Source organism: Falco cherrug, chromosome 8 (assembly GCF_023634085.1).
Source record: "Falco cherrug isolate bFalChe1 chromosome 8, bFalChe1.pri, whole genome shotgun sequence".
Classification (NCBI taxonomy): domain Eukaryota; kingdom Metazoa; phylum Chordata; class Aves; order Falconiformes; family Falconidae; genus Falco; species Falco cherrug.
The window spans coordinates 61,988,503-62,014,088 of record NC_073704.1 but is presented as its reverse complement, the minus strand read 5'-3'; the positions used below and the strand labels follow the sequence as shown (position 1 = coordinate 62,014,088).

The following is a 25,586-nucleotide window of genomic DNA, read 5'->3' as shown; positions in this document are numbered from 1 at the left end:
GGTCAGCCCCTCAACACTTCGGGGTTCGCCGAGGGGCTGGGGGTGGCCGCGCTGCCCCCCGCAGGGCTTGTGCCAGCGACGCTGCTTCGCCGTCGGTCAAGAAATGCAGCCCCTCGCTCCCGTTCGTACCGCACCTGTTCGCGTACATAGCGCCGTGTCACGTCTACTGCCGGGCTGGTGGTTTTCTATTAAAAGTACGTTTGTTGCCCCCTTCCCCGGCGGCGTGTCCTGGCTGTGGGGCGGGGCGGGACCCGCACCGGCAGGGGCCGGGGCCGGGGCCGTGGGGCGGCCCCGCCGGTGCGGCCTCCAGCCGCCAGGGGGCGCGGCAGGCGGGGGCGGGCAGGAAGTGGGGGCGGTAGCTTCCCGCCGCGCCTCTCGTCGGTCCGGGCGCAGGGGCGCGGAATGGCCGCCGCCGTCTAGCGGAGGGAGCGCGCCGCCGCCGCCATGGGCAGGGAGTCCAGGTGAGGGCAGCGGGGCCGCCGCCACGGCCGGCATGGCCCGCACCGGGGCTGGCGGCTCTCTGCGGTGCGGTGCGGGTGGCGGCGGGGGGGGCGAACAAAGGGCGGCGGCGGGCCCTGCTGGCCGGCCCGGGCGGCGGGCGCGCAGAGAGCCGCCGCGGCGAGGCCCCGGGGCCGGGAGCGGGGGGCTGGCTCCGCTCCGCCGGCAGGGCTGGGGGCTCGGGGCCCGATGGGCCGCGCTGCCCCAGGAGCTGCCAGGGCCCCGCCGCCCGGTCCCGGGGCTGGCCCGCGGGCGCGCCGGGGCTGTGCGCGGGGCACGGGGGCCACGCCGAGCCCGCCCGGCCTTTGCTGCCTTGTTGCAGCACAGTAGCGCTGGCTTCATCGGCCGGGCAGGCTTTTTCACCTGGGTTAGACGGTTTTGCTTGTTCTTTTCAAGTTTCTGCAGGATCACGTATCTTTTGTCCTCTCGCAGCGGCTCTAAACACCTGATCAGGTGCTGGAACCGACCCAGCCGTAATGTGACGGTGTATGTTGCGTGTTTTGGGTCATGCCTGTGCTGCCCCGTGATCTGGAGCTGCTCACACCTACCAGGCTTTAAACCAACTCCGTAATTTGCCGGTGCTGTTGTGGCACATGTCCCTGTTCCCTCGCTTAACCTCACCGTCGGGTTTTACCGCTAACGCTGGGACACAGGATCCCCTGCATGCTGCTGTCCCTCCACCCTAACCGCTGCCCGCATCCATCGCTGGGATTTACACCAGGAGAGGCAGATGAGTGGAAATTTTAACAGCTGGTTTGGGTTCAAATTAGTGATTCAGTGAAGGGCTGGGTAGTCCCGTACATCTGTCTAAATTAGTTTCAGACGAGCTAGGGCAGCGGTTGTTGCCAACCAGGCACTGTTGGACACTCAGGCTGCAAAATCTGCTGGGAACCGAACATCAAAGGGCTGATGCTCAAGCTAGCAGGACTGCCTTGGTTATCACAGCACAGCTTCTCTTCTGATAATGACGAGTTTTTTTCTGTTTGGACTGAAAATAATGTAAAAAGTGGGTTTAAACTTTTATTAACTTTCTATTTTAATACATGCACAAAGTTTTTTAAATTAAGAAATGGTAAGAAGGTGAGAGTGAATGGTGGGTGGGGTGGGCTGCATGTGCTGGAGTTGATGTAACGTTGAGCAGACTAGGGCTTTTGAAACCTGAAATCAAGTACTCGACTGCATTGCATACTGTAGGGGAAAACTGGAGAAAAAAAAATTGTTTTCCAAAACTAAAAGATTAGAAAAAGGGGAAGTATGGAGCAGATTCCATGGCGTTTTGTGACAGAGATGGGAAAGAGATGAGAGATACCTAACGCTGACAGATGTTCTTTGCGTTCGCTTATACTCCTGAGAGGCATGGATATCATGCTGCCACTGTACTGATTCCAAATGTCTGTGATACCCAAATAGGCCGAAGTGCTGAAATAAACTATGTTATTTTTAGTGCCAATGCTGTTGTAATACAACCAGGTGTGGCGTAATGGAAGGGAAAGAAAGAGGTGGGGGGCTTGAGGTCTTGCCTCCTCTGCTTCCCAAGCCTGGCTTTTGGGCTTGTCAGGAAAAAGGGTCTGTGGGTCCTGAGCTACAGGAGGGTGAAAAAAGGAACTATTCTGGCATGGTGACTGAAAATGAGGACTTTAAGGAAGAGGAGATGGTCACAGGTGAGGCCCCTCTATGACTAGTACGCTCAGCAAGAGTTTCCTAGAGGATTCCTAGCCCTACTCTCCCACAGTGTGATTGGGATAAGAGAGTGTTAATGAGGGGAAAAAAAGAGACTTCCACATCCCTCACACACCTCTGAAGCCTTGCTAACTTCTTGAAGCTTCTGTTGTGATGTTTGATGCTCTTATGGATGTTAGCATTGTAAAGGCATTGACCATTGCTGTGTCACATACGCTCAGGGTTTTATGTTTCTTTAATTGCAGTTTGACAGCTTTTCCATTGAGCAGAGGTATAAATTACCCACCCACCTTACCTGGCTAAAAATTATGCATTATATTAAAAGCAGCAAAGAACAATTTTATTTGTTTGACAAATTCTGAGATAGCTTCAGAGAGTCTTCATCTTTTCCTATGTATAATGGAAATCAGTAGATTTCTAAAAAGGAAATTATTCTTTATGTTCCAGTGTTCTCACGATGTGCTTACAGTAGTACTCTAAAACCAAAACAAAAATGTGACTAAGCAATCCCTCTAATTTCAGCATCATTAGGAATATACCTATATTAAATAATATGTACTTATATAAATAATTCTTCTTGGCCTGTCCACCTAAATGTGACAAATATCCTTTAACTGCAAATTGTTCTCACACTCATGTTCGTCTCTTTTTGTGAATTTACGATGCAGACATTATCGGAAGCGCTCTGCATCACGTGGACGCTCTGGTAGCCGTTCCAGAAGTCGTTCTCCATCTGACAAAAGAGGAAAACGTGGAGAAGACAGACGCTCCAGAAGCAGGGATCGAGAACGTAGACGTGAGAGGTCACGCAGCAGGGACAAGAGGAGGTCTCGGTCGCGTGACAGAAAGCGTCAAAGGTATGACTTGTTAATTCCAATCAAAGTAGATAAAAATGCCCGTTTTCTGGGTATTGATGTTCTTCCACTGCTATGATTAGTTACTTGCTGTTGTTCATGATAAATTTTACTACGCTTAATCTTTTTGCTATTAAATGCCTAGCTGCTGGTGCTGGAGTTTGTAAGTTCTTAGTGGTCTTGATGATTGTTGTATTCCTTTTACAACCTGCTCCTCAAGAGCAGATTAAAATTACACTCTGATCACATGCTAAATAAATACAATTTTGTTTTGTGGCAGACGTTCAAGAAGTAGAGAAAGGGAACGGAGCCGAGAGAGAAGGAGATCCCGGAGCCGGGAGAGAAGGCGCTCTAGAAGCAGAAGTAGAGGCAGACGGTCTCGATCCTCCAGTCCAAGCAAGAACAGGAAAACAGAAAACAGGTATTTGGGTTCTCTAGTTACAATCAATGTCACAGTGACAAAATATTGTAAAACTCTTGGTAGCATGGAGGGAATTGTCAGGCAAAGCTATGCAAAGCTTTGGTTTGTAGAACAAGAGAATATTATGCGAGTGTACTGTTAGGATCTCTTCCCTTTGCTTAATGTGCCTAACGCAGTTTGTTGTGAGAACATTTCTGTACGAGAGAAAGATGGAAGTTGTAGTGGCTAAAAAAAGCAGTTAACTTTAAAGTTAAGACTTAATCTCATTCTTTTGTAGTGCTTCATTGATATCTCAGGTTCCAGTATGAATAAGTAGTCTTTTGTGTTCCAGAATATATGCCCAAATTAATAAAGTACAGGTGCTCTCTACCACAGTCATTACATTGAAGTATAACTTCCTTTGAACTTGTAAATTACTGTTGAATTGTAAGTTTTACTTGCCAGATGTGCTCCAGTGCAGTGTTCACTGTATCATTTTCTTTCTCAGATAAAGCACTATATTTCTCTGGAAACATAAAGGGCTTTTAAAAAATGCAGGTAGGGTAGCAGCAGGGGATCTATAAACAGCATCATGGTGACATCTGGAACAGGAATTTCTAAACTGCTACAAGTGCCGCTGATTGCACCTGAGCTCAGAGTTTCATCCATTCTTTACACAAAAGGTGTTCTAAAGAATGTCAGCCAATAAAGTCTGGAATCTGTTGTGGGTTTTGTTCTTTTTTACTTATATTTGTGCAGAAAAATAAAGTATATAGTGTAACACTTCAGAGAAGTTCAAGAGGTCTGCTTTGGTAAAGCCACCACCTGTTTATCTGCTGTTTGTTGAATTCTGTGGTGTGCTTAGTGCTGCAATCAATATGGATTTGACAAGTACTGGTCTTAGGGGTTTGCAGCCGAATAAACTGTCTAGTAAAGAGGTGAAGATTGAACTTTTTTAGATGTTGACTTCAGAAATGTGTAAAAACTCACTGCAGGTCATGTTCTTTCAAATATATTGTAATGCTGTTTTCAGATATAATTGCAAACGGCATGTAATCATGCTATGCTGTAAAAGGAGTGGAGTTGTAACATAAGTTATGTTGTAATATAAGTTGTAACAGCAGTCTGTATATAAGCAGGTCAATGACAACCTGGAAATTATGGGAAGCTGGAATCACAAAGTCTTTTGGAATAAGCATATGATTTATATTAGAATAGCCCTATGGAAATGGCTTAATGAGATTTAATTTTACATTTTACATTTATTATCATGAGTTAGCATGTTTGGTTTGGATGTGTGGGTGGGTTTTTTTAATTGGAAGCAAGTAAGGATAATAAAATCTGTGATAAATGAGCTTTGTCTTAAATGCAAGTCTGCACGTTACATTTGAGTTACATAAGTAGCTTTTCCCTGGGAGAGTGTTTTTATGTCTTTCAGCCAGTACTGAATGCTCAAGGGGACGTTCAGACTTCTGTGGCAAGATGCTATATCACTTTACCCTTCTCTAGAAATTCAACAAACAGGAAATTTTTAGTATCTCTTTTCTAACTGCTGTCTTCAAGGAGGTGTAAAATAAGCTGCAGAACCACTAGCGTATCAATTGTAAGTGTTCTGGAAATGAAGTCTGCAAGTTTCCCTGTAAAGAAATGAGAAGAACAGAACCAAATCATGTGACTTTGCAATAGATTCTACATTTCTGGTAGTTAATGGGAATATTTCCATGACATAGAAAGATATTCTGGGAGGCAGTGTGCTTTTTACAGTACTTGAAAACATAAATCTGTACAGGGTGTTCATAGTTCTGTTTCTGTGCAGCACGTGTATCCTCCCCTGAGAAAAGCTGTCATGTTCTAAGAAGTCTTTGATCTTGCCTTTCAGATCAAGATCTAAAGAAAAGACAGAAGGTGTGGAAGTTTCCAAAGAAAAGAAAAAAGACAAAGATGACAAAGAAGAAGAGAAGGATAAAGATGCTACCACAAATACTGTGGCCACTGAGGTAGGAACCTTTAACACTTACAGATTTAAAAGATAAGAATTTAAACCCGGAATTAAGTTAGCCATAGATTACTGCATTAATAAAAGAAAACCTGTTCTTAGAGCTGGACAAAATCCCCACAAAATCTCTTCAGTAACAGAGAGACTCCTGTAACGATGTATGCTTCCAGTTCTTGGCATAAGAAACATTCTTCTCAGTTCAAGATTTCAAACTGCTTAGACTGCAAACCACAGACAAGCATGAGGGATCTCCCATTTTTCATGTATTAGGTGTCAGTAGAGGAGCTGAAAATTGTTTTGGCTTCTGAACCCAGGTAGCAATTGAAGGAGGAGGGAGGGAAGCTCACTTTGCTTTGTTCCGTGACATGAAAAGATGAGGAATTCACAAACTAGCAGTTGTAGGTTACTCACACCAGTGAGTTACTACATTTTTATCATAGTAAATAAAATAAAGTTTCATGTGCTGTTATCTTAAAAATCGTATACCAGCTAGTATAATGAAAAATAAAATAGTCAACTGCATTTCTTACTTGAAAATGCTATACTTGATGCTAGTATTTTTCATCTACTTCTGTTGTGACAAGTTCGTGGATGTCCAGCCTTCTATGGCATGCTCACACAACGGGTATATTTATTTGAAGAAGCCTAAGCTAAAGCCAGTGGCCATTAATTTTCACTATTTGGTTGTTTTGTTTCATAGAATTTTGATCAGAACAAACTAGAGGAAGAAATGAGAAAACGAAAAGAAAGAGTGGAGAAGTGGAGGGAAGAGCAACGCAAGAAAGCTATGGAAAACATAGGAGAACTGAAAAAAGAAATTGAAGAGATGAAACAGGGGAAAAAATGGAGTTTAGAAGATGATGATGGTATTTAAGTTTTTCTATATAACAGTTAAAATAATTTTGTTCTTAATATTTTATTACATTATCTTCAAAGCATTTAATCACTTTTCAGATTGTGAACTATAAAATAACAAAGCCTAAATCTGGTCATGGCTTCAAATGGTTTAAGATACAATTAAGATTAACAAATCGCAGAGATCTCTGTGAGGAAAAATGATACAGTAATAAAACTGAGCTGTAACTATTTGGGTAGACTAATAATTTGACACACAGGAGCACTTTTCTCTTTCCCTGTTTTATTCCCATCTTTCTTGCTCTTATTAGATGATGAAGAGGAAACTGCAGAAGGAGAAAAAGAAGGCAATGAGGTTGAAGATGAAGAGTTAGATCCTTTGGATGCTTATATGGAAGAAGTAAAAGAAGAGGTGAAGAAGTTCAATATGAGAAGTGTGAAAGGTGGAGGTGGGAGTGAAAAGGTAAAATCACTGATTAAGAATTCTTATCTTTGTCTTCTAAATAGCTTTGTGTTTAAATATCAAAATGGCTTTGAAAAAAAAAAAAGGGAGAAATGCAAAAATCATGAAGTTAGATGCATTTAATGCCTGTTTCTTTGTGCTTTTATCAGGCTGTTTTATCAAGCATTAGTCTGATAAAATTTCACTGAAGCAGAAAAAAAACCCCAAACCCCAGCGTAATGCATTCAGAAGTACAAATATTCTGTATATTTTATACAGTATGTTTTTTGTTTTATATGACAGTGTAATAATTTTTCTTAATTTCTGTAGAAATCTGGGCCAACTGTTACCAAGGTAGTAACCGTGGTGACAACCAAAAAGGCAGCTGCAGAGTCAGAAAAGAAGAAAGGGGAGCTCATGGAGAATGACCAAGATGCAATGGAGGTAATGGAAGTGTCTTGTATTTCTACTATGAAAAGGCAGCGTGCCTCTTATAAGAGGCATGAGAATGCAGATAGTCCTGGGATTTTTCCATCTTGTAGGAGATAACCATTTAGTTATTTGATTTGCAGAACTGTGGTCACAAGATTTTTGATCTTACACAGTTTCTTGTTGTTTGTACTGGGTGGTGGTGGTTTGTTTTTTTCAGAAGGAACTGAATGAATGCATCAGGTTGTCTGGCTTTGTAATTCTTCTTAATATGACCAGGCTGGTGTTGTCACATGTAGTGTGTGTTCAGTTCACATTCCTGAAACTGGGCAGCCAGTTCTGGTGGTCCTGTATTTGAATGACCGACGAGCTAGTGTAGAGTGTTTGCATGTGTGGACTGAGCAGCTGAGTACATAGTCGCGTGTATCTGATCTGAAAAAAATAGAGTTTGTGAGTAATTTCTGCTGAGTTTCTTTGTAAGTATAAATACACTAATTTTCAAACGACCTGGAAGTTACAGATCTCAAAACACTTGCTAAATCGTAACGAGACATCTCTTAGCACAAACAAGAGGTAGATGTTCTCATTTGTAGAAGAGGAGTTTGATTCTGCCTAGGGCTGCCAAATGCTATGCCATCTCATGTGTTCTAGTAGATAGCACCCTAAACCAAAAATATAAGCATTTTCTGTTACACTCGCTGTAAATAACAAATGTGTTTTAGTAGGAAGAGGTGGTACAAGTAGATAAATGTAAGCTGCCCTCTCTGGATGTTGGTTCAGTGAGCTGGTAGATCTTCCCCTAGTCTTTACAGTATGCGATTTTTTGCATGTTGGGCAGTGGCAGGTCAGTGTGAATACTGAATTTTAACAGAACAGCGCTCTGGGATTCTCACAGAACCATCTTGCTCATTTGTTGGACCTGAACTTCTCAGAATTATTCTTCTGTGTCCAAACTGCTTTCGTGAAATGCTCTCAGGAGAACAGGAATATTGAGTACTTAATGTGGTGGTGTGTGGTGCTGTAGGCCCGAATCGTGGTTGAGGGTATGGGTGTGTTGCTGTCGGGAAGCTGGAGGGACAGCCTTGCCCGAGTCGTAGACTGGGTGCCCCGCTAGCACTGAGACTCAGCTGGGCCGTGCCGAGCTCTGTGCTGCTGCAGATGCAGGAGTCGTTTAAAGCTGAGCTGGGTGCATCTGTCAAGCTGTGACTGCAGTGGGATACAGGTCGGTGGTATGCTGGCTGGATTTTTTTTCTTAGTATTTTCCTCTTACAGTTTCTGTTGTGTGGCAGTGATTATTTCTGAATGATGAGGCTGGCAGGTGGTATTGGTAAAGTTGTCAAAGTGGTACGGAACATGGTGCACGTTAGGGTTTAGGAGAAACATGAACTAGGTGGAAGACCAACTGGGACTTGTTCTTAAACTGAGAGTGGGTTTTCAGTATCTGGTCTAAAAGGATAAGGGGTAACTGTTACTTCTCAGTAAAGTTCCTCTATAAATGAAAAACCAGAGCCTCTCAGAATACCATTCACACTGATTCACACACAAATTATAATCTGTACAGTATTCTTCAGAAGAGGAGGAAGTTGATCTTCAGACTGCCCTGACTGGCTATCAGACCAAGCAGAGAAAGCTGCTGGAACCAGTGGATCACGGAAAAATAGAATATGAACCTTTCCGGAAAAACTTCTATGTTGAAGTACCAGAACTGGCTAAAATGACCCAAGAAGGTAAGGACAAACACAACCAGAACACCTGGGGTACTATTAAGGAAGAGAGTGACAGATTTTGATATGCAAAGAAACAGCAATTTTTTTTTATTATTATAAAGAGCTTTTGGAGCAACTTGGTATAGAAAAACACTGAATCAGTTAGGTCACTATTATAACTTTTAATTCTGTATGAGGCTTTGATTGAAAAATTTACCCGGGTCCTTTCCAGATACCTCCTGTATTTATGTGTAACAAGCTAAAAACTGTGTTTCTGGTGGTGATAAAATTTGTATGTCATGTTCAGGGACAGATCAAGAATTTTTTGGTGAAGGTAGTAGAGAAATGTCAGTTTTGACTCTGTTGTAATGCAAACTCTATTTCAGAGGTGAACGTATACAGGCTGGAGTTGGAGGGAATTACAGTCAAGGGAAAAGGCTGCCCCAAACCAATAAAAACCTGGGTACAGTGTGGTATTTCCATGAAGATTCTCACCGCCCTCAAAAAGTAAGCGAGCACTTAATGAACTATATCATGTTTGATTTTGCTCACTGTGTTCTATCATGCGTTAGTGTGAAACACCTTTTCTTTGCCGCTTAATGCAACAAGTCCATGTTTGTAGACATTACATACCTAGTCATCAGTGTTTATCACTCAGTATTGAGCTAGTGTTACGAATTATGCATTGCGCTGTTCGTATCATGCTTTTGCTGTTCATTTTTAAGTTGTATTTTTTAAATGGCACTGATATGCGTATGTAAATGAATGTGCAAAATTTTTTAGGATGACTTTGTGACTCACATCTGTAAAATCCTGTTTTGTTCTTAAAATATCTTTTTTTCCTTTCTTTAAGACATGGCTATGAAAAACCTACTCCCATTCAAACCCAGGCTATCCCGGCAATTATGAATGGACGTGATTTGATTGGCATTGCTAAAACAGGAAGCGGAAAAACTATTGCATTTCTGTTGCCTATGTTCAGACACATTATGGATCAGAGGGCGTTAGAAGAAGGAGAAGGTCCCATAGGTATAAAGATTTTATTTTCGAAGTCACTATTTAAATAAATAAAAACTCAAACATACATTTTAGAAGTGTCTTCAGTTCTTCTCTTGGGTTGGTTATAGGGAGGAATGCTTACTTACCAATGTCCATTAATGAGTGGCTTTTTTTTTTTAATTTCATTAATGAAGACCATGATATTTAATGTTGTTTCTGACCAATGTGCTGTCTACCGTTGTTTCAAGAGCACTTGCATGTCCATATATCTGGGAGACCTTACTCCTTTGATCTTGAAACTTTGACCAGGTTTCCACCCCATTTTCTTAACTGTCTTAATAATTACCTCTTCTGTGAAATTCTGTGAAAAAAAAAATATGTATTTTTAAAAATACATGTAAGTAAATTGCTGCAAACATAATTACAGATTAATTTTTATTGTATGAATAACAACATCTCCTACATTACAATGTATAATGAAAATGCTTTGCTTTTCAGCTGTCATTATGACACCTACTCGTGAGTTGGCTTTGCAGATTACCAAGGAGTGTAAGAAATTCTCAAAGACACTTGGACTTCGAGTTGTCTGTGTTTATGGAGGAACAGGAATCAGTGAACAGGTACACAAAAGACATACCGTACTTAACTTTATTAGTTAATGTTAATTTTGCATTTAATTTAGTCCCTTTCTCTTTCTTGTGAGTCCAGTACATTTGCAGCCTTCCTAATTAATTTTCTCTGCGTGAATGGTAGTTATGGTAAAGCTGAAGCATTTGCACATAACTTAGCTTTAAACATACTGATCTTCTTGAAAATTGTATAGTCCTTAAAAGTTTCAGATTTTTTTTTTAGGTATCTACTGAGCATCACAGTAATTCAACTATTAGTGGGATGTGATAGTTTGAAAATTATTGAGAAGCTATATTTTTACAAAAGTTCCCCTCAAAGTAACAAAATCCAGAAAGTGTTAATTTTTGGTTTATTGCATTATCAAATACTGCATGTTAAGAGTAATTTAGAGATTAATTTCAAGGGTTTCTCCCCACACACACCCATTTATGAAAGCAACACAAGTGACTGTCTGTGATGGAACATGGTTTATTTAGTATCAGTTGTCCCTGATATAACACGTGACATTTCTTATAGGCCTTTAACTGTCTACAAGCCTATATCCCCTTTATAACTACTTAAGATGAAAGTAAATTGTCAGAGGTTACCCTTTCAGAAAGAAAGTTTTCCAAAGACTTAAAGAAATCGTTAATTAAATCTTTACATAAACAATTCACATTAGTAGAACAGCTGTATTACAGCATACGTTGGTGGTTTTTTTGCAGAGAGATACATGTTTTTTTAAAAAACAGAAAAACCAAAGCAAAACCCCACTCTAATCGTTTGCTTACTGTATTTTAAAATCAGATAGCTGAACTCAAAAGAGGTGCTGAAATTATTGTTTGCACACCTGGACGTATGATTGACATGTTAGCAGCAAACAATGGTGAGTAGAAAACTTTTTGCTATGGAGAATTTTTTATATTTGTTGTGTAATTCTAACAAATTCAAAAGATCATGTATTTTGATAAATGGTCTTACAGAATTTTTTTATATCTCTTCAGGCTGCACTACCTAGCTATTGAGAATATATAGCACCAATTGACTTTTTTGGGGAGGACAGGAAATACTACATTCTTGAAGAGTTTCTCAGAATGTTTAGCATTTTAAACTTAATGTGCTGGTCCAAATTTTTTAACTTCAAGTCATTTAGATAAAGGTTATATAAGAGCTGCTTATTTTGTCTGCCCATTGATACTTCTTTATTGTTAGAGTAGCTCAGCTGTTACCCACTCTTACATAAGAGCATCTGACTGCCTTTATCTGTTGGTTTTAAAAAAACAAAGAAGCCCTCCCTAAATAACTGTCCAAAGTAAAAGAACTGACTTTGTATCAGATATTCAGATTGATTAAACTGAGCCACTGCAGCTTTAAGAGGTTTTGTCCTAGTGTAACCATTGCATGCTTATTAGATAAAGTTTTATTATTAAATTATTCCACATCAAAACCTCTACTAAACTGTTGACATTATTTAACTTCTGTGGAAAAAGTACCTTCAAGACATATAGAACTGGGCTTCCAAGACTTAAATCGTCAAAGGTAGGTACATTAATGCTGTTCCCAAGTAATTTTACAAATTTATTATTTGGGGATGAATCTGTTAAGAAGTTAAATAGATACGTAGATTTTAAGAAATATTTATTTTGTTCCTTAAGTATGAATTTCATCTCTTAAAGAAATGCAGCGCTAAATCTCTAAAAAATAATTTGAGGGTTCAGTTGCAATTTGCTGAAGCTGAAAGGACCAAGTTCTACTGTAGTTTGATAGGCACATATCTGAGTGATATTTCTAGAAAATTTGAGAAATCTGTTCCATTCTGAGAGCATTTGACAGTGTCACTACAGTTGTTTGGAACTGAATGTGTTCACGTTTGTATTGTTTGAAAGTATGATTCTTAAATCCTTGAGTTAAATCCTTCTCATTAAAGGGAATCTCTTAGCTTTTTGTTTGGGAAGGGTGCTAATTATCCTGTCCATCTTTATAATTTCAGAATGTTCACAGATACACAACTTGCTTATTTTGTTTCCAGCTGTCCCAGAGTTTGGGGTGGTTCTTAATTTTAAATTTAGTAGTGGTACTGGGTAGGTTTTAATCTTACGTATATTTATTTTTAAAACACTGCTTACTCTGTTTTATGCATATTATTAGCAGTTAATTAGAATTAGTATGATTATCCTCAAATAGTTATTTCTAGCTCCGAGGAAGCGTTACAGATTATATGTGTAAAAGGAATTTTTCTGAGGCTGCAACAGTTAGCACTGGACTTTGCCTTCCACACATGCGCTGTAATCTCTAATATGTTTTTTTCTAGGTGGCGCTGTCAGATAATGGCTGATGTGGCTCCTTGCTTCATCTCAGTCTTAGTTTTATGATGTGTTTTGGCGAGGGCAGTTTTCTGAATTTTACAGGTTCTTCTGGCCCTATGATGGTATGCAAGAGAAGAGTTTGACAAAATAAAGGGCCTTGTGCATACTTACACATTTCCCAGAATGTATATGTGATTAAAAAGAGAACATTAAAATTCACATTTAGTGAATTTATTTTAAAAAATAATTAATGTCTTTGTTAGAAGATAGTGAGACCATATATCATTTTTAAAAATATATTCCTGAGGGAAACTAGATTTCCATTTGATTTTGTTTCCCATGTGTTTTTTCCTCTCCTTTCACAGGTCGGGTGACGAATCTCCGCAGAGTCACATATGTTGTACTTGATGAAGCAGACAGAATGTTTGACATGGGTTTTGAGCCTCAGGTAATTAGTGACATGAGTGATATTGCCAAAGATGTTGTTTTCCACTTAAAGGATTTTGTAATGCCACGTTACTATTAGACTGCCAACAAGCGTTCAGAAAGATGCGCTACATACAGACAACTGACTTTAATTTTTCTATTATCCTCACATGCTTTGTGTTCAATAAATTCTTATATGGCTTAGATCTTTCTCTAATATACTGTTCTACCTTTTTTCTTACACGCTTGTTTTGGATATTTGTGACCATGTTGTAACCCTATGTAATTCCTTGATACAGGTGTGATATTAGTAGTTGTAGCCTGCTTATAAAGTGTTTGATGTCTCCTAGCAATGTCGTGCAGGAGACAGGAACAAGATGTTGGAAATGTTGGTGGCAAATTACTTGCTGGCAGCTTTGGACATCCAGGACTCTCTTTAAGTTATCATCAGGCTATATTGTCCTGCCAGACTAGGAAGACTGCCTTATTTTGTGTCTTGATCTTGAGCTGTAGGGTTTCTGCTGCATGTCTTAAGGTTTCTGTTGGGCTGTTGTCAGGTTGCATATTACCACTCGGCTTCCTTTCAAATCCAGCAAGTTTTGCTTTTCTTCCAATGCCAGCATCTAGGTCCCGAGAGATCTGTAAAGAAATGTTTTACAGCCTGTGTACTGCAGATACCACCTGACTTTAAAGATGACAGCTCTGTTTGTGCATGAAGTACAATTACAGCACTTGGGTGTTAACGAGGAATGTTCTCTTAAACCAGGTTATGCGCATTGTAGACAACGTCAGGCCTGATCGTCAGACTGTCATGTTCTCTGCTACTTTTCCCAGAGCTATGGAGGCACTAGCTCGGAGAATTCTAAGTAAACCCATAGAAGTGCAGGTCGGAGGCAGAAGCGTTGTCTGTTCTGATGTGGAGCAACATGTTGTGAGTATCACACATCTGCCTTGCTTTATCTTCTCATTTGATTCCAAAAGATTATTTCCAGCAATATTGAATATAAACCAATATACCCACAGAGCTTTTATTTTTAAAAGTTTAGCGAGCTTATTAAACGTGAACTCAGAATAAACTAACCTCAGTTTGCAAAGGCAACGTGATCACTTTCTGTTTAAAAACTTGATTTTAAAAATACCACCAAGCTGAACAGCAATTTTGTCACTAGCTGTGGAAACAGCCTGAAAAAGTCATCCCCTGTTCCTGATTTTTATTTGTATGCACCCTGAATGTGTTTAATGACTTAAGAAAGGACCTGGGGGTGTTGGTTGACAGTGGGCTGAATATGAGCCGGCAGTGTGCCCAGGTGTATCGTGGCTTGTATCAGAAATGGTGTGGCCAGCAGGACAAGGACAGTAATTGTCTCCCTCTGCTCAGCACTAATGTGGCTGCACCTCAAATTCAGCTGTGTTCAGTATTGGGGCCCCTCATGCCAAGGGGGATGTTGAGGTGCTGGAGTGTGTCCAGAGACAGGCAACAGGTCTGGGGCACCAGCCTGATGGGGGGCAGCAAGGGTAGCTGGGGGTGCTCAGCCTGCAGAAAAGGAGGCTCAGGGGGGACCTTCTCGCTCCCTACAGTTGCCTGACAGGGGTGTAGGCAGGGGGGGGTCGGCCCCTTCTCCCAGGTGACAAGTGACAGGATGAGGAATCAGCCTCAAGTTGCGCCAGGGGAGGTTTAGGTTGGAGATTAGGAAAAAATGCTTCACTGAAAGGGTGGTCAAGCACTGGCACAGGGTGCCCAGGGAGGTGGTGGAGTCATGTGTGGAGACATGTAGATGGGACACTTGGGGACATGGTTCAGTGGTGGACTTGGCAGTACCAGGTTAACAGTTGGACCTGATGATCTGAAACATCTTTTCCAACCTCAATGATTCTATACGATTTTATGATTCTAAGATACAAGTTACACTCTCTCTACTTTGCTTTTGTATGTATTTTTCTAGATTGTCATAGAAGAGGAGAACAAGTTTTTGAAGTTACTGGAGCTACTTGGACACTATCAGGAGAAAGGATCAGTTATCATATTTGTAGATAAACAAGAACACGCTGATGGGTTGTTGAAAGATTTAATGAGAGCCTCTTACCCTTGCTTGTCTCTTCATGGAGGTAATCTGCAATCTTAAAGATTTATATAAACAACTCCAAACCAGAATGTTGGTATTCAGTAGTTAGAAAGTGAAGTTACTTAGTTCCTGTATAGTACCATTTATTATTTCTTCCTAAGCAGGTTTGCTTATAATTGGGGAAGATAATTTGTCTCTTAATTTGAAAGAGATGTGATAGTTTTCAGTAATTGCTCTTTATTCCCTGTGAGATCTCATCGGATGCCGAATCTTGTCTCTGTCCAACAGGATTGTTACTGAGAGTTAACACCTCCCAGGGAATATTGCTAACTACTTGCTATCGTAGAACAGTGAAGCCATTGGGGGCATATTATGTGATATTTTTATTTGAGATTCCACAATAACAGCAGCTACCGTTTCACTTTTCTGCCATCAAGTAGTAATATAACGGAAGTAGTTTAGTAGCAAGAGGAGGAAATCTCTAGAATATCGTCCATCCCAGAGTATTTTAAAACTTTCTATATATAATGCTCTTAAAATTACAGTAGCCAATAACTACAAAACCACTGTTCATTTAGTGCAACAGTGGAAGAGGGGAAAAATATTCTCATTCTATTGAGATTTCTATTGTTTTTAGAGAACAGACAGAGCCTCCAGATGAGGTCTTAGCTAAGTGTAAGAAATCAAATAGGAAATTATATTAAAGAAACTTTTGAGGATCTTGGAATGGGAAAGCATCTTTTTTGTAATGAAAAAACTAGAAGTTTTGTTATTCTGGATAATAGGCTAAGAGATTTATTATTCTGATTAATGTGTTTCACTGTAGAAGAATGAAGCTGGGTTAATTAGCGTTGATAATATACAAATGTGGGCTGGCTTCAGAAGCGGGGGTTGGCTGGTGTAGATGAAGTGCAGGTGTGGCTGGTTCTGTGAAGAGGTTGGGCAGCCAAGGAAGAGAGAGGAGGAAGAAGCAGAGAAGAGAGAGAGAACATGTGCCCTGGATGAGGAGAGACAAGGAGAAGGCAGCAGAGGGACTGGCACGGAGAGTCTGTTGGTATGAGATGGTAAAAGACCTTGTTGCAGCCGGCTGGTTTGGAGAGTGCTGTGACATTTCGCCTGTAAAAGTGTGAATGTATTGAAATTTTATTTGCTTAGGCTTTTGGTTCTTTGAAGTTGGAGGGTGTTTTGACTTGTGTACAAATTACTTTGGCTCAAAGCAGAGCTTTACAATTTTACTATTTTGTCTGGTTTCTTGCAGGTATTGATCAGTATGACAGGGACAGCATAATTAATGATTTCAAGAATGGGATTTGCAAGCTTCTGGTGGCCACCTCTGTAGCAGCAAGGGGCTTGGATGTAAAACAACTGATGCTGGTGGTCAATTATAGCTGTCCCAACCATTATGAAGATTATGTGCACCGAGCAGGCCGAACTGGACGAGCCGGCAATAAAGTATGTATAATTCGTTGCCTGCTTTAGTTTTTACTGTAATTTTTTCCTTATTTATTGCTTGATTAAGGTGTTTCTAAGGGATAGCTACAGAAGGAGTAGTTGGCATTGGAGGGAAGAGGGTTTTCCTTTAGTGTGTGTCGAAGGGGTTTGAGTGATCATGTGTAAAATATATTTTGAATTTTAGTGCTATGAAAGTTGGAACTTACATGTCCATCAAATGTATGAATGTTCTTTTAAATCCCATTTGTGGCTGAAGGTTTGGGTGTTTTTCAGTGTTGGAAATGTGCCTTGCTAATTTATAAGATTTTATTTTCTAAACTTTTAACTATGACAAGATTGAAAGGAAAGACTTCAGTTTCTGCCATCTGTGGTTGATTACAGTTTCCTGGGAAATCACATTATTCATTCTATATTCTCGCTAGAAAAAGTTTATACGTGAATATCATGGTTACTTTTGTTGACCAGAACAACAGCATCTGTGCAAGGGTGCTTCAATAAATTTAGAGATAAAGTGTCTTTAGAGATTTTTTTTCTTTATTATCTTTTAAATTAATTTTGACCAGGGGTATGCATATACATTCATTACTGAGGATCAGGCACGGTATGCTGGTGATATCATTAAGGCTTTGGAATTGTCGGGGAATCCAATTCCTACTGATTTAGAGAAGCTCTGGGCTGACTTCAAAGACCAACAGAAGGCTGTAAGTCATTCTTTGTTCTGTAGTGGGCTTTGGTCTGGGTTTAATGCGTATGCACATGGGTCCAGTTGCACAGTATGCATACATGAGTCATCTCACGGATTTCATTGAGTACACATATGTATGCTTAGGTAAGCATGTAAGTGTTTTCAAGATTAGGATCTTGAATGTCGTTTACAGGACTGTTCTTGAGAATTTAGATGTCATCTGGTATGAGGTAAAGAAACGCCTACTGTGTAAGGGTCACTTCAGCTTTTATCAAAATTCACGTAAAAGATAATGAAGTTCTTTTACAGAATTTGTATTACTGTTTCTAGAGCTCTCACCATTAGAGGATCTTGCTCATGCTGAGAAGAGTGATTTCAGAGTTTTTCCAATACAAAAACTGGAGGGTTTTGTTTACTGCATTTGAAAAGCATTTAAAATATGTATTTACAGAAAATCCCAATAGCGTATTGTTTCTATCTGCTGAATTAACATAGCTTTTTTATTACATTTAATTGTAAAATACAGGGTTTTAATTTGAAGAGCTTTCTCAATGTGCAGGATTTGCTTTTTAAAATAAATAACTTCAAAATTATTTATATAATTTTGTATTTATAAATATCAATTGTAATTTTAAAGTTCTAAATATGGAATACCTGTTTTTGTTTTCAGGAGGGAAAGTTGATTAAAAAAAGCAGTGGATTCTCTGGCAAAGGTTTTAAATTTGATGAAACAGAACAGGCTTTGGCTAATGAAAGAAAGAAGCTACAAAAAGCAGCTCTTGGCTTGCAGGATTCGGATGATGAAGATACAGCTGTTGATGTAAGCACCTGAAAATAACATTGAAACTGCCTAAGGATTTTCAATATATTTGTTTTTTCCCCAGTAGGTTACATAACTTGTTGCAGAATGCATGGATTTTTGTTACTCTGTATCCTATGCTACTGACTGATTCCATGAGTTAAATCTGTATGCATTCTTCAGTATAAAAAATATATATAGCTATGAAGATCAAGATCTGTGAAGATCTTTAAAGTCTCTTTCTGACTTACCAGTATTTTATACTTAATATATGTAGTTATGTAAATGTCACATTTTTTTCTTTATAATATTATTCTTATGTAAATTAAATAGAATGATTGCTTTCAATTACAAACAGGTTTTTTTACTTTCAGTGCTTTAAAGAAATCCTTAGTAGCCTTTTCTATTTCTAAATCCTCATTAGATTCCTTTCTTAATGTTTGTTAGACTATTGTTAGACTACTTTTCATGACCTTTAAAGTAAATACTATGTTCAAACTTTCCTGATTATTAGGTTTCTGTTCCTTTCGTGTTGTGCTTTTGGGTAGGCTTCTATCATTTTTATGAGATTAATTTATTTAAAAGCATGTAATCTAGATACACCTCAGTGTTTTCTTTCTTTAGGGTGATAAGATTATCTAATGGTAAATGCAGTGATCTAATAGTTGTTATTTTCTTTAGATTGATGAACAAATTGAAAGCATGTTTAATTCAAAGAAAAGAGTAAAAGACATGGCAGCACCAGGAACGTCGAATGCTCCTACACCGTCAGCTGGGAATGCAGAAAAACTGGAAATTGCTAAAAGATTGGCTTTGAGAATCAATGCCCAGAAGAATCTTGGAGCAGAGGCACAAGTATTGGTCCCCTTCCACTTTAAGGTCAGAGCAATTTTTTTTTTTTTTTTAAGGTTGTTCAATTCTTTGTTCTGTGGCTGCCAGTTTAGTTAGTGTTTCTGCACACTAATAACATAGAGCATTATTTAGTTCATTTGTGCTGGGCTAACTCAGTTATAAGTTGTAGGATTGTTAATTGAGCTAATATGATGATAAGATTTAATACAGAACTGGAAATGCTTTGTCTGCCCTGGCAAAGAGTTAATTTGTTACTGATAGAATTACACAATTAGGCTTTCTCAGCTTTAGCAGAGTTGCAGAACATCTTTCTCTGCTGAAGCATGTGATATATGATCTGTGTAGTTTTAGAACAATGTGGTCTAGAAAGTGCAAAGGTATTTTGAGCTGAAGATACAAAAGACCAATAACATCTTTTCTGTGCAGGTGTGAGCAGAGTTATTGCGTGGAAGGAAAGAAGAGAAAGCAAAATTCAGAGGATGTATTTGTTATGTGGACAATTATGTAGAAAGCTTTAATGAAACCCTTGTGGTTGTGTAGGGCTTCTTTTGGCTACCTTGGTCTCAGTGTGGACCTTTTTTTTTTTAATACAGGATGTGATGCAGCAGGCTACAAATGCTATCCTGAGAGGAGGCACAATTCAAGCACCTACTGTATCTGCCAAGACCATTGCAGAGCAACTGGCTGAAAAAATCAATGCTAAGCTCAATTATGTGCCCATAGAGAAACAGGAGGAAGAGAAACAGGATGGAGGACAAAATGAATCCTTTAAGAGATATGAAGAAGAATTAGAGATCAATGACTTCCCACAGGTGAGTAATCATTTTGCTATAATCAAGTGTAAATGACCATTACTTAACAAAAGCTGTCTTCAAAGCTGTAACTGGTTATACCAATAGAATATTTTATCCCATTTCTTATCATACCTAATTGAATTTATTGCATTATCTGTGATTACTTCTCAGCTTATAGATGCACAATGCTTTGGACATATTCCAGAGAATATCAGAAAAACAAGCATTCCTTATTATACAAAAATCTTTTTGCCCTCTGCCACTGACTTCTGTCATATCCAAATCTTTGTCACCATCTGGCATTTTATTTCAAAGGCCATGTGACTGGTACTGCTCTTTGCTTTTCTTTTTTCTTTTTCTTTTTTTTTTACTTTAGTATTTTTGCCATTCAGAATTTTGCTGTTATAGTCTACCTCATCTGTTATTTTGAGGATTTATATTCCACAGTATGAAACACAAATTCCTTGTATTTGTCTTTGTGGTTTTGTCCAGGTTTGCCTTATTTTATCAAGTTGTAGTGTTATTAGTTTGTTACCCTTCCCTCTCAGAAATCCTGTTAATTCTTATCCTGAGCAGTTTCTCATTCATAGAACATGTAGCTTTTGTAATTTTGCTAACAATTCTTGTAACCCTTTAAGGATACGCTTGTTAGGTACAAAGCATTGCCTGCTGCTAATGGCTAGACAGGTAACTGTTCTGTTGTCCTCGTGTGTGTCTGCAAATAATAAAATCTCAAAGATCTACAATTTGTTTATTTTTTTTAGAACTGTACTAGAAAAAAATAGCTCTCTTTTGCCCTTCTTTTTGTTCTTCAATAATCTGTAGTATCCTGTCTTCTCAGAAACAATGATGTATATGGCAGCTCTTCAGTGGGAGTCATCACTGCTCATTACGTCCCCAGAAAATCTTTATAAGGGAGATGGACTCATGTTGCACTGTGCACATGTATAATACTGAACACAGTGCAGATCTGAGATGACAAAGTGATAGCCTAAAGCAAGAGTGACAGCTGACTGTAAGCTGTTTTTTACAGAAGTACCACCCAACCATTTGGTACCGTCATGTGTAAGATGGGCATAGGGTAGCTTTCCTGATTTTGGGTGCAGTAATTTCTGACAGTCAGATGAATGCTGATAAGGTACCTCTTGTAGAGAGAATATGTAATGGGCAAAGTTTTGATCCAGGGATGTACAATTTGCCTTTAGAGGCTGATTCCAAAGTTGGCTTCCGGAAAAGCAGTGGTTTAAGGTAGGATACATGGTATGAATGCTCAGTCTACCAGAACTGAGAAACGGAATGAGGACTGGAAGGGATCATTCTTCCTGTCAGAAACAGCAGTGTGAGCTTCCCCAGTCTGGTCCTAAGTCCTCTTATTTTGAATGCCAAAGCTCACCATGACAAAAAAATTTGTCTTGATCTATAAATGACTTACAGCAATCTACTAGATACTTTCTAGTAATTTAATTGTCTAAATTAATGGCATGCATTTATCATAGTTAAGTATTTTTGAGGATATTGTAGAGATTTGGGACAAGTTTTACAGGATTATGAAAAACAACTGGCAGTGTTTATTCCTTAGGCTTTATTTATGGATATTTTAAGTTTACTTATTTTTGTCTTTAGCCGATGAACTGTGTAGAAATAAATAGCATTTATTTTCTTAAAGGCAGTTACTTGCAGCCAGTAACAGTATATGCTTGCCCTTGAAGTCTATTCCTGTACAAAAAGTGCTAAATAAAATACTTGAGTGCTGCTTCAGAAAATCACAAGAAAAAATGACAGATTTTGAACTTTCAGTGTAGCAAAATGGAAGGTCATTATAGTTCTTGCTTCAATAGTACCGTGTATCCATTCTCTGTTCTCCTTCTTCCATACCTTTATCTTGCTGACACAAGAGGCAGATTTTGTTGAATACTTGCATAAACATAACTGGCTAAAATTTCAGTCTACATTTTTAGAGAATGCTGTGAGTGATTTTCGCAGTGCATGTTCTTGTTGGTTGTCTAAAATGCCAGCTGACCTTTAGATTGCCATTTTGTACGATGCCTTTCTCCTTGTTGATCCTTCCATATCCTTTACCTTGCAGACTGCCAGATGGAAAGTTACCTCCAAAGAAGCGCTACAGAGAATCAGTGAATATTCTGAAGCTGCTATTACAATCAGAGGAACTTATTTCCCTCCAGGCAAAGAACCCAAGGAAGGAGAACGAAAGATTTATTTGGCTATAGAAAGTATGTATTCGTTTTTGTAAATGTTTAAAGATGTGAGCCAAGTTCTGTAATTGGACATGGAATCCCTGCAGTGATAGTGTTTGGATGCTTAGTTACAAACCCACTGTAGTTAGTTTGCAATTACTAAAGAAGCACTCATTGATCTTGATGTGCTTTGTCAAATGATGCATGGGGATCACAGAGATGCTTCTCCTCGGAAGACTGACCTGCCACAGAACAGCAGCAAACATATGGAATCTGTTTGAAAGAAAGAGAAGGAAAAAAGGCAAGAAACATAGATTAGAATAAGCACGAGGACATCTGTGCCAGTGTGAAATAAGGAAGAAAACAGAATTGTGTGAGGTTTGGCTGTTGAAGGTATTAAGAAATTAACTAGTACTACAACAAAAACTTTGCAAATCTCATGGTGGTTGAGTAGAGTGTTTCTCAAAGAAACCTCTAATCCTAGGTATTTCTGAATAATTTAATTTATGACTGTCTGTTTTAAGTATCTTCCTTTAAAACAGAACGCAGTCTAGCTGTGGCAGTCCATACAATTCTAGTGTTCCTCAGCAAATAGTTGCAGATATCCAGCAAGTTTTACAGTGTTTCTGAAAGCAGCCAGCAGTGTTTATTCTGTAGGCTTCACATACAGAAATTGTTTAAGACTGTAATATTTTTTTTTTCCTTCAGGTGCCAATGAACTGGCTGTGCAGAAAGCAAAAGCAGAAATCACACGACTTATAAAAGAGGAGCTCATCAGATTGGTGAGTGAAATATCTAGAATCCAGAGGGAAAGTGCCTTAGTTTATGCTTCATGAGATTAATTTTTACAAATGTTGACACTCTGGCATACATTTTTATTAGTATCAGGGGCTGGGATCTATAGATCTCAAAAACACTTTTCATTGAACGGCCTAGAAGATATATTACTGGGTTCAGCCAGACAGATATAACGGCTGTTATCCAGCCAGCAGATGGAGATAACACATTAACAGAGCTTTTTGAATGAAGACCCCTTAAAGAGTTAGGTCCCAATAAATTTCCTAATTTCAGCACCATCAGGCAGAGGAGAAAATGATTCCCCTCATTTTAATACTTTATTATATACATTGAGAGATTTGTTTTGCCGTCACTTTACAGCATACCCAGCTAATAATCGGCTGCGTTCAGCGTACCGTGTTTTCAAGACACTCTTTTTGGGAGATTGTATTTTGAGTTCTCTGGCTGAAGAAACCTCAGCTTTCTCTAAAATAACCTTCAGTGATACTACATTGGACTTGACAGTGTCCTTGGCTTTTTCTCTTAAGTAGCCTTTCAAATTCACCATCAATTTCAGTGGTCCTGCTGAGCCATTATTGATATTCTGTTTCATTTTCAAAATTGTTGAGCTCCCTGTAAAAATGTTTTCCAAAGGAAGGAGATTTCTAAGGAACTGCTTATTTACATGTAATGTGGGATATTTACATGTATTGTTAGTGGGGTTTTATTGCAATTCATTTATCCGTTTTCATTTTTAACTGTGGTTATTCTCTCCTTTATTTGCAGCAAAATTCTTACCAACCAACCAACAAAGGAAGATACAAAGTTCTATGAGTATTTGGAGTTATCTGTCTGCCAGTGGCTGGTGCGTGAAACTTTGTGGCTTCTGTTGTTTTTGCTGTTTACACTGCTTATTGTAAATTAAAAATTTTTTTATTTTGTCTTGCGGACATTTTTTAACAGAAAATTGATACTTGCAAAACATCTTAATTCTCTCCACTGAAGTTATCAGTCTTAAAGCAGACCGGTTTTGGCGGAGCATGATTTAATTTAAAAGTGCAGTTTATACTTTTCATCATAAAGAATATAAAATAAAACAGATTTTAATTTTTCTGACAGACTATACTGTTAAGTAAATTCAACAATGTTGGGATTCGTGTTGGAAATTGTTAGAATGTACCTGCATCATATTGTGGGGGTGCTTCATGCCATATCAGTTTATACTGGAAAAATGATAAAACACCAAAATAAAGGCAGGATTATCTCCTGATCCATAGCATCTCTCTGGCTGGTTCCACACACATCCGTTCCCTGTACAGATGTCCCCTTAAGGTCAGAGAGTCTTGCAGAGATCAGAGTAGAGAATTTTATCCAGAAATACTTGAGGTCTAGTTTTAAGATCTTCTTACCATTTCGTGTCCCATTTTGCCTTTATCATGCAGGTAATAGAACAACTCTTTGGGTTTTTTGTAAAGTGAAATGTTTTGTAGTATGAAAATAGTTTTCCTGGTTTTTTTCTAAACATCAGAATTTTAGGATTTGGTTTCCCCCCCTCCCCGTTCTCTGACATAAGAATTGAAAGCCTGTTTAGTTTAAAAAGAAATTCTCAGAAAAAAAGAGAAACCTTTTTTGTAACAAAATATGACTTTGTCACTTTTTATATTGTTCTTATATATACATCTAATGTGATTTTCCCCCCAGGGTTGTTGTCGTTCTTACTGTTAGGACATGGCTTTAAGTAAATAGGAATGATGGTATTTATGAGTGAGTTCCACAAATATTGACTGTCATTGCAGTCAATAAACTAGTGGGACAGGCAGGACCTTTCTTATGGAGGTCTCATCCCCATAACCATTAGTAGTCATGATGGACACTTACTACTCTTAAGCATTTACTTTTCCTCTCTACTTATCTGGAGCCTAAGTGGTAGCAGTTTGAATTGTTTCATTGTAGCAGCTGCAAGACTTTCAAGATGATGACTTTCAAAAGGACTTCTCTAGAAAGCTTTTCTTACCTGACACATTGAGAAGAAATGTGTCATTTTAACACAGCTGTGTATATACTGCTTTAACCCTGGTGAAGACAAATCATACAATCTGCACCATGGTTGTATAAATTCACAACTCCTATTTCCAAACTTCAGGTAATTTAAATGACTATTTCTGTTTGCATACAACTGTGTGTTACTTTTAATGTCAGCGTACCTTGTTTGCAGTACAGGAAAGGAAAGTAATGATTATACCGACTTAAAAGTATGCATTTAGGATTAGAACACCCATAATGTAGTAGTTGACAATATTAATAAATCGAGGAGAACAAAGACAAGCAGCACACACAGCAACACTTCTCAAAATGTAAAATGGAAATCTTCCAACTAAAACCCCATGGTTCCCTTTAAATATGCCAGGTTTCCTTCCGTTAAGAACTGGGGTTTGATGTGTTTCATACAACTTGTTTGTTGAATTGTCTAACTTTTTGACAGTGCCCCCCCCAGAAGAGTGACAGATCTTGGTGTATTTAATGAAGAGCGCTTTCAAGTTTGGACAGCCTGACACTTCTTTAAAAATCTTGTTTCAAAATGTTCGTGTATATATATTGGTATCTCCTAAAAGAGGCATGATAGAGACATTTTTGTGATTTCCAGCTTTGCAGTGTTGGATTTCAGAGATGCAACAATGTATAATCTTTAACTTCCTGGGGTTTTTAAATGCAATGTCAATATTCCTATGTTTTTTAAATTCCAGCAAAAATAAAAGTAATTTCGATGTA

At 38.9% G+C, this 25,586-nt stretch overlaps 1 protein-coding gene across 1 annotated transcript; it reads left to right on the top strand.

The window, feature by feature from the left end:
- Positions 1-349: 349 nt before the first annotated feature.
- Positions 350-25,586, top strand: DDX46 (DEAD-box helicase 46). The gene is made up of 23 exons (XM_055718524.1): positions 350-461; positions 2,847-3,035; positions 3,313-3,453; positions 5,312-5,429; positions 6,129-6,294; positions 6,595-6,746; positions 7,056-7,169; positions 8,716-8,881; positions 9,247-9,367; positions 9,714-9,889; positions 10,358-10,479; positions 11,276-11,354; positions 13,140-13,222; positions 13,967-14,131; positions 15,144-15,306; positions 16,522-16,715; positions 17,279-17,416; positions 18,071-18,220; positions 18,881-19,078; positions 19,645-19,863; positions 21,932-22,076; positions 22,749-22,822; positions 23,604-25,586. Exons 1-23 carry the CDS (start codon positions 445-447, stop codon positions 23,649-23,651), a joined length of 3,138 nt encoding a protein of 1,045 aa, XP_055574499.1. The 5' UTR covers positions 350-444; the 3' UTR covers positions 23,652-25,586.

What these genes read in the sequence shown, in the direction of transcription:
- DDX46 (XM_055718524.1), top strand. An exon ending in CGTGACAGAAAGCGTCAAAG is followed by an intron (nt 3,036 to 3,312) that starts GTATGACTTGTT and finishes GTTTTGTGGCAG; the next exon opens with ACGTTCAAGAAGTAGAGAAA. An exon ending in ATTCTCACCGCCCTCAAAAA is followed by an intron (nt 9,368 to 9,713) that starts GTAAGCGAGCAC and finishes CCTTTCTTTAAG; the next exon opens with ACATGGCTATGAAAAACCTA.